Source organism: Protopterus annectens, chromosome 1.part0 (assembly GCF_019279795.1).
Source record: "Protopterus annectens isolate FY-2018-M chromosome 1.part0, PAN1.0, whole genome shotgun sequence".
NCBI classification, from domain to species: Eukaryota; Metazoa; Chordata; order Ceratodontiformes; family Protopteridae; genus Protopterus; species Protopterus annectens.
The window spans coordinates 85,712,730-85,722,009 of record NC_056725.1 but is presented as its reverse complement, the minus strand read 5'-3'; the positions used below and the strand labels follow the sequence as shown (position 1 = coordinate 85,722,009).

At 38.6% G+C, this 9,280-nt stretch overlaps 1 protein-coding gene across 4 annotated transcripts in view; it reads right to left on the bottom strand.

Annotated features, from left to right (window-relative positions):
* Positions 1 to 9,280, bottom strand: part of EML2 (EMAP like 2) — a 1,798,491-nt gene that overhangs the window by 873,630 nt on the left and 915,581 nt on the right. For all 4 annotated transcript variants that reach the window (XM_044085260.1, XM_044085417.1, XM_044085337.1 and 1 more), the window contains one exon: positions 3,409 to 3,437. In XM_044085260.1, the coding sequence (XP_043941195.1) occupies positions 3,409 to 3,437 (29 nt within the window). The remainder of the gene's footprint in view (positions 1 to 3,408; positions 3,438 to 9,280) is intronic.

Here is a 9,280-nt window from a genome sequence, read left to right as displayed (position 1 = left end):
AAGGTAGTAGACAAATGGGATAGTGGGTTTTTTTGACACTGGTGATATTTCCAATAACTATGACTGAGCTAAAACAAAGGTTTTAGAAAAAATGTATCTACATGATGGAAAATAATCAGTACCACACTTTTCCAGCTTCAGTCACAAATCTCCTACCACCATCCAGGCATTCCTGGAATACTGGAAACATGGTTAAAGCAACATATCCTCAAATCTCATGTTATTTGAGGTAGCACTTTTAGATCATATACACAAAGCTGTAAACTGCAGTTGTGTCACTCACCTGGTTCTTCCTACTCCCATACACCACTATAGGTTCAATCTTAAGCTTACTTGTAACTTAACCCTAACATGCAAAATTATTACAGAGTGCCACAACATCTCCTCTGAAGTTCATAAAAATACCACTGAGCAAATTCCTTCATGGCTGGCAACTAAAATATCATGTGAAAGCATAAATTTTTTTTGCACATTTGGCTCCCTAGAGACGACAATCAGCCTTCCCCTCCACTCTAGGCTATACCCACTGGAAAGAAGATGAAGGACCCTGGAGTAGGTTCACATATTACTGACAGGGAGTGTTTTCTCCAATTCCTTCTCTGCCCCCTGAACATGCTCCATAACACCCCAAATGCAGAGTGTGCCACTGGAGTCAGCACTAAATTGCTGCTCACTTCTGCAAGGGGCTGACAGTCGCAGAATATCTCACACAGCTTCAAGCACAACACCAATGTGGTTTCCTCTGTCTCCAACTAACTGTAGTAGTGTGCCCTGAATTTGTTCCCCCCTCCCTCCTCCCCGCAGAATGGCCATGTTCATCATCCCTGCCTTCACCTTCAAGCATTCAAGCCATCATTTAAACTCGGGTAGTTAGGGCTTTAGCCTGCATCAGGGGCAGAGAGGGATATATAAAATACTTCAAGCTGACCTAAAAAGAGATGTCGACACCTACTCTACGATTTATATTCTTACTCTCAAAACACAGCTATTCTGATTAATGCATCTCATACAGCTACAGGAGTAGAAAAGGCCACCAGAAAAAAATGTTTTTTTAGATTTCATCTTAGTATCATAGCCTAACAATTTCTCACTATAGAAATATATATATATATATATATATATATATATAGAGAGAGAGAGAGAGAGAGAGAGAGAGAGAGAGTGTGTCCTGCAATATGTGCAACCTTAACTTACAAACATTCCTCTCAAGTCTAGAGACAAAGTGGTTGCCTATGTGGCAACAAGTCTAGACTGGGCAGCTGACCACTTGCCAACATTTACAACAAACAGGCTCCTATCAAAGCCAAATGATTTTGGAATACATTTTTCCCAAGGTCATCAGATACATCAAAGACATTGTGGAAGAATGAATGCATTTGAAGACTAAGTACTCTGTAAAGGTGACTATAAGTCTGCTGTGCAGCAAGGTTAACATCCTGACCACAAACATCTAAAATAATACTACACATTAAGCAGCATTCATCACATAAATCAGCTCTGTCCATTATTAACTTATTTCCTCATTAAAAACTCCCACCCAAATCTTTCCAAAATGGTACTCCTTTATTAATAGCCACAACCACTATTTGTGAAACAATGAAAAGCATAAACAGCCTTCCTACCCACTGTCTCAGTCTTTATATTAGTTATAGCAATTTAATGCGTTACATCCCACAATCCTGGAAATGTGTCACATTAATTCTTTTTCACTAGTGTGGTCTATCCACAAAACTAGGTCAATGCAAACATACTGATGCCCCCATCTCCCCCTCCCTCTCTCTCCAACATAAAAATAACAATTCCCAGTCACTAACTCTCCTCTTAAACCTCCTAGTCTCCAATTCATGGCATAGATTCGGTACAGAGAATGGTACCAAAGCCATCCCACTAATTATATAACTTAAGCTCCAGCATTTTTTTTCATCTGTCAGATACACAAATATTGAACAATATGGAGCTTGTATTAGCTTTGTTCAGTTTTAAACCAATCTGTTTTGTCTATGTTCCACAAACCATCCTCCAACTGAAAGGTGTTGTGCTATCAGTCCTACAATACACTTCAGTACATGCAGAGCATATTACAGAACAGAAATTCACAGCCATAAAAAGCAAGTGTTTGGTCACTCATACATTTTAATTTCAGCATTACTCCTAGGAAAATGTCCAAAGATATCACTGCAAATGTACAGTCACCATCATCTCCACTGCTAAATGAAGAAACAATGAGCCAAACTCAAATTAGAAAAAATAAATACTCACACACAATGTAATGCAACTAAAGCCCATAATAATTTAGAAAATGCTTTTACAAAAAACACTCGCATATCAGGAATGAACAAATTACAGCTGGATGCGTGTGCACACGACTCCCTTTTTATTAAGAAACTGGCAGCAATTGCAATAAACCAGACATGCTGTGCAAGTAGTGACAGTATAGACTTACACATGCACAGTAGATCAGCTGATGCCAAGTTAATAAGAGAGAGAGAGAACACAAATGAAGCTCTTTAAAAACAGTAACAATTAATATAATAGAACTGTGTAATACTTTTTTTGTTGTAGGTAATGTCTTACATAGAATGTTGGTTTGTTCAAGAGTGTATCCCTCATTCCCCAGTAATAGATAAGGGGTCTGCTTTCTCAAAAGTAGTTTCCCCAGTGCTGGAATGGTCTTCTGATAAACGTCACAGAAATTACTCAAAAGTTTCTTAAAAAGCTCCAGTGTCTGAAGATACATTCTTCTTTCTTCTGCCTTTTTACTTACATTACTCTCTTGCTTACTGATTCTCAAAAGTCTAATAGATCTCCATTTACATGGTAAGGTGGTATGTCTCTCCAGATTTACATGTGTAGTTCATTTCCAATACTTTGGGGACTTTTATTCAGTCCAGTGTGTAAAACACTGGATACTGTAAAGATGTTCTGTTACAGTTTTCCTGTTCTGTGTTTTATTACAATAATTATTTCTACACATTTATTATGCACATATTATATTGGTTTGTTACATCTACAAATATATAATTTTTCTCCGGAGTTTTCACTTATAATATAGGCAAAGCTCCAAAGTTAACATACAGAATTAAACTTCATCATCCATCATAATCAAGACAGCTTATAAAGAATTGCAATGTTAAATGTAATGAATACAGGACACATTTTTACAGTACATTCAGGTAAAGAATGTGTTGTTTCAGAAGTACACCTCTGCAAAGCAGGATGGACTGTTACAATATGCTGACAGATAAAATGAAATCCTTCTGCTAGGCAAATATTTAAAATGATAATCATAGTTTATATGTGCTGGTACAAACACAAATGTTTATGCATTGTATACAAGCATTCGGAATGTACGCAAATTACATGCACAGTTAATGCACAGTTAATGTAAAAACCATAAACAAAACTTACCAACACTGAAGACAGTTTCCTTGGGTTTGCTGAAAAGTGAACAAGAAAGTGATTTTAGCAAGCAAAACTAATTTGGCACAAGTATATTTAAAATACAGAATGTTGTAACAGGACATTTTGATGGTTATGTTACTTGTGTAATGAATGGTACAGAAGGACCAAAAGTAGACAATAATGCAAGGAACTAGAATTAAGAAAATGTGCCACTATACAGTCCTTCTGTTTTCATATTCCTGTCTACACAGATAACCCTTTACAGCTGCAGACAGACAGTCAGACCCATGTCATATACCAGTACAATGCTGATTAACACTGTATTGTCACAGGTATTAGAGGTTGCTCAACTGTGACTCAGTGTAACCAAAATCCTACTTTCTGGCAGAACCGAGACCCTCAGATAAGCACTCTGGATCAGTCTGCACACTAGTGCTTTTTGTGGAATACATTTATCTCTCTACTACAAGTAATCAGTTTAGTTAATCACAATCTTCATTATGACTATCATGCAAGCAGCAAAGTGCGCCAAAGAAAATAATAAATCTGACATTTTAATTAATTCACAGGCAAATTTCACAACAAAATATAGCTGAGTCTGCTATATGGGAATTAAGTTTAAAAATGGAAAAGCAATCAGTATGTTTGAAGTCAGTCATTCATTCGCTTTACTTAAAATAACTTGCTGCAAAGCCTTGACCAGGTTCCTACAGAAACAAAAGCAAACATGAATATTCTAAAATAAAACAATATATATATGACAAACTGCAAAGTCAAATGTTTTTTTAAAGGGTCTTATAAAAATATATGCTTTTTTTGCAGATCCTTGTGCTTGATACAAAGTGGTTTTTTTTTTTTTTTTATGCAAGGAAAAATGTTGCAGAGACAGAGTTAGCAGCCAAAGCTGTATATATGCTGTAAATATTGTAAAGTTCTTTATTTTGAAACTTTCATAAGCATTTGGCACCAAGCTTCTCTCATAATTAAAGGGGGAAGGTTAGCATCATGGTTAAGTTTTTTTTTTTTTTTTTTTTTTACCTAACAGACCAAAGTCAAGATTTTAATTCTCATCTTTGAGAGGAGCCGCCTAGGCTTCAAATGACCCACAAGGGCATCTAGCCTAGTACTTGCATATAAACCTACAAGTGCACTCTACTACTTTTTTGATCACAGTGTGAGTAAGATACCAGAGCTGAAGTACAGCTCTCAGAAAATGCAAAATGCCTCCTCACTTGTTGAGCTTTTTATTAACAGAAAGATTTTAATAAACTGATTTGCACCCATATATAAAAATGTAGTTGCCTTGTTTAGAACATGTTTTATGTAAATAGAGGTGTAATACAGGAGCATTTTAAAAGCTTTCAGTATAGAAGCGAGGTTACACCTTTTGATTGTCTTAATTATCTGATTGACTGATTATTTGTTTCATCCGATTAATTAGTAGGGAATGGATACTTCCTTTTTAATATATAAATGGAGTCAAACAGTTAGTGTATTAGATCTGAAGAAGCGTGCAGTTTGTGCACGCGAAAGCGCTCATCTACCTTTCAATAAACTGTGCATTTATCGTGGTGGTCTACTTCTACTTTTTCTACTACATATATAAAAATACTTGGCTATACAAAAACATTTTATTTTTTTATATAAAATATGCATAAATGCAGTTACAGCAGAACTTAAAAAGGAAAAAAAAAACCTTGTTCTTGTGTACTCTCTGAAACATATTTTCAGATAGAGAGACACTAAACAATAAACTACACTACCAAATAAAAGGCAAGTCAGAGATACACAATAGCTAATATCAGTCAAGAATACATGTTCCCCAAGCACAACATGCAAAAATAGGAAAAGGAGTTGTGCGTGGACAGATGTTAGGAGATGTACACTGAATAAATAAACGTATAGTTATTTGATTGTTCAAATATCCTGAAGTACAACATGCTGGATATCAGGATCTGCGAAACAAAAACAAATGTAATCATTTGCAAATATAAAAAATGTCCGTCTACCTTTACCTCTAATTTAGGGCATCCATTAAGTCAGTCTTTCATTAAGTAATTCTGCTTATTGGTAATAGTGCATATAGATATGTGCATTAAGGTGCTAGCTCCAAAAATTTATTTTGGTGATGCTGTGTACACCTTGAAATAAAGCATCCAAATTTTTCTTCTTCTTTCGGCTTTTCCCAGTTAGGGGCCACCTCAGCAGATCACCTGTCTGCTTATGATTGGCAACGGAGTTTTACGGTGTCGAGTGCCAGCCCGGTGTCCAACCTTCCACAGAAGACACACACACACACACACACACACACACACACACACACACACCTAGGGCCAATTTAGAGTGCCCAATCCACCTACAGCATGTCTTCAGTATGTGGGAGGAAACCAGAGCACCCAGAGGAAACCCATGCAACCACAGGGAGGACATGCAGACTCCACACAGAAGGCATGCCAGCAAAGGATCGAATCGGAGAACCTCTTGCTGTGAGGTGGCAACACTAACCACTGCACCACCGTGGCTGCCCAAATAAAGCATCCAAATTCATTTACTGAAAAAAATATATACATTTTAAACATACACATACACATACACACTGAAGCCAATACCAGCTCTCCACATATTTTTGGTCCAACATGAAATTTGTCAGAAATGAAACCCTTCAAGCTTGAATATATGAAAAAAAAGTGACTGGTTTTAAAAATATACTCATGAAATTATAGTTTATAACAATTTAGCCCAAAATTATATGCAGCAAAATGAACAAAGTGCTGAGCAAACAGATTTGAAGGTTATAATTCCCAAGTGCATTTGAAATATTTTACCAGTATGCATTTCTGGGTAGACATCCTATTTTTGTATCATGATTCAGTCTTCCATCAGTTTGCATCATTAGTTATGTTGCCAAGCAAAGCTAGTAACTGAGAAAGTATTGTATTCCAATGTTGTAAAGTACTGCAAGCAATACTACTGCTTTATTGTTAGCAGTACTGCAAAACTATCAATTTATGCTAGGACAAGAAATCTTGTATTTTGGCAGGCTTGGGTTGAGGAAAGTTGCTGAATCAAACACTTGAATTCCCACTTTGGATTTCAGTGTTCTTCTCCTTCCTAGTCTAGAGGGTGGCAATGCTGAAGCCAAACAGACATGAGGTACCACTGAAGCCAGAACAGACCAAAATCTGTGGAATCCCTATAGGTCTGCCCAAGATAATCAGTTGTGGTTCCCCTTCAAAATCTGGAGCAGATGCCTGCAAAGCCTCTGAAGACGTGCAAAAGGAAGGATCCATGCTGGTCTCCGATGGGAGAGTGGCAGAGGAATCTAACAGATACCAGATGGCCTATAGAGCTATCATCCGCTTCTAGATAAACATCCTGTGGAGGTTGGACAGAAAGAATCTAGCCGAGATTTCTTGGGCTTCTTACTTGAATGTAACCTTGGGGTCAGAAGATTCCACCATGCTACCCTGGGCTAAGAGTTTAAGCCTCTGGTTCTCAAGATAGATGGCCAGGGAAGACTACTGGCTTCTAAGAGTCTTAAACACATATACTTTACAAATGCTACAGGATATATGGTCGTGGGAAGCACCCAGACAAAAAAGGCACCGTTTGTGATGATCTTTATGAAGAATCTGCCTTTCACACAGACATTTTCCCTTCTTGGATGATGTGAACTCTAGGTAACTAAAAAGAACAAGACCAAAGAATAAAGACAAAAGACCCCAATGGGGTGCTTATCTGATGGCTAGGTATTCAGCACAGAAAAGGATGTGGAGACAGATGAGCAATGACACCATTCAGACTGACTGCAAGTTCTGGGTTGACTGTGTCCATACGTCACCTTTATGCCCCATGCCCTGTGCAGGGAGCATACATATGACATATGATGCATACAAGATCTAAAGACTTTGGTATACTGGCCGGACATTGTGTTCTCCTTGGCAGGAGATCCCTACTTTGAAGAACAATGCAACAGTGATATAGAAGTGCATATTGAACACAAAAATTGCATTATTGGCTTGAGTGGGTTAATTCATTACTTTCTAGTGGATATTTTTCTTCATCTTTTATACCATACCATACCATATAGCAGTACTCAGAGTTGTATTTCCATCCCTACTACAGCTAGTTCTGCTGGGAGTAAAATGGGCAAGATTGTCTGAGCCTCACTGTGGGTAAATTACTGATTGTCTGAGCCTCACTGTGGGTAAATTACTGTCAGCCTTTTCACACATTGGCATAAATCTTATCTTCCCGCAGTGCTCAACTGTTTATTGCTTTGTCTATTAGGGATGGTCTGTGAAATTCTTGTTACAACCAGCCACTACTGAGAATATGTATGTACCATTAACAAAGACAATGATTGAAAAGCTATAAGCCATTTTCCTGCTTAAAACATTAAAAGACTAATCATACACTTGTAAATAAATTACAAACACATGCACACACAGACAACTACACATAACTAGGTGTTACCCATCAAGAAATAGGGTCCTACACCTATTTGTGCATAAAACAAAAACAAACCAACAATGCTAGTTTCACAACTTATGTTTTGGCAATACTGACACACAACACAATGGCGATGGTTGTTACCTTCCATCTATAAAAGTGGAACTTTTCACTGGTTCATAGGTAGGTTACTAGGCTATCTGCCGAAGGCATTTATAAGCCTAGGCAGAATGTGTTGGCTTTCACCACCCCCTTAGATTAGTTCCCTGCATCTCTGTCCAGCAGAGAAACTGAAGTGATCCCAGAGGTAAACTTAGTTTCCCATCCACTCATCAAGGTTTCTCTTGAAGAGTGTTAGTGAGGAGCTCTGCCTAATGTAGATTGGAATCTTGTTCCAAAGCATGGGAAGTCTCTGGGACAGGAATCTATCCCTCCAGCACATCCTATTTATTGCTGTGATGAGGTTTAGATCCCTAGAGCATGTGTTTTGAGGGGATATGGTTTTCTTTAGGTGGAGCATGTCCATCAATTCTGGGTTGGACATGACCTTGTATGTCAGGCAGAGATCACCTCTGAGTAGGCGGTATGCAACAGAGTACAGCTGGGGTTTCTTCTGTCAAGCTGCATAGGGCATCTGTTTGAGGTCAGTGATCCTCTTGGTGAGGTAATTCTGCGGTCTTTCCAGCTGTTGTAGGTGTCTTATAAGGTATATCCCAAAATGGGGTGTTGTACTCATTGGTCTGATGAGTGATGAGCAGAGGGGCACAATGACATGGATGCGAACCCTTTTGTGATTAAGTGAGCCAGACAGAAGGATTTTCTAACCACTTTAGCAATGTGATTATCAAAGGAAATGATTATCAAAGGAGAGAGATTACTATCTCCTTGGGTCCCCAGATCCCTTATAACATCTTCCGTATTTAGGGGACTACCACCCACGTGGTAGTTTGTGGGTACTTTCTTTTTTCCAAAGGGGATGACTATGCACTCTTTGGCATTTAGCTTGAGGCCATGATTTTGACACCAGGTATCAGTCTCATCGAGACCCTTTTGAAGGATGTCCGTGTCAGCCGGAGAGTCAATTATAGCCCCTAGTTTGCAGTCATCTGCGAACATGGTCAGCCATAGTCCTCCTGTGCTTGCCTGTACCTCTGAGAAGTATATGCCAAACAGGAGGGGTCCTAGGACTGAGCCTTGGGGATGCCACTTGTAACTGGTTTATAGTCGAACCTAGCTCCCACAACTCTGACCATGTGGGTTCCGTCTGTGAGCCATCTGGCAACCCATCTTGTGATGTAGAGGTTTATGTTCAGGCTGATGAGCTTGTCTATAATACCAGAATGGGGAATGGTGTTGAAGGCCTTTGTGAGGTCTAGGTAGGCTGTGTGTACCACCGTTCCCTCATTTATAGCCTTGGTAACAGTCT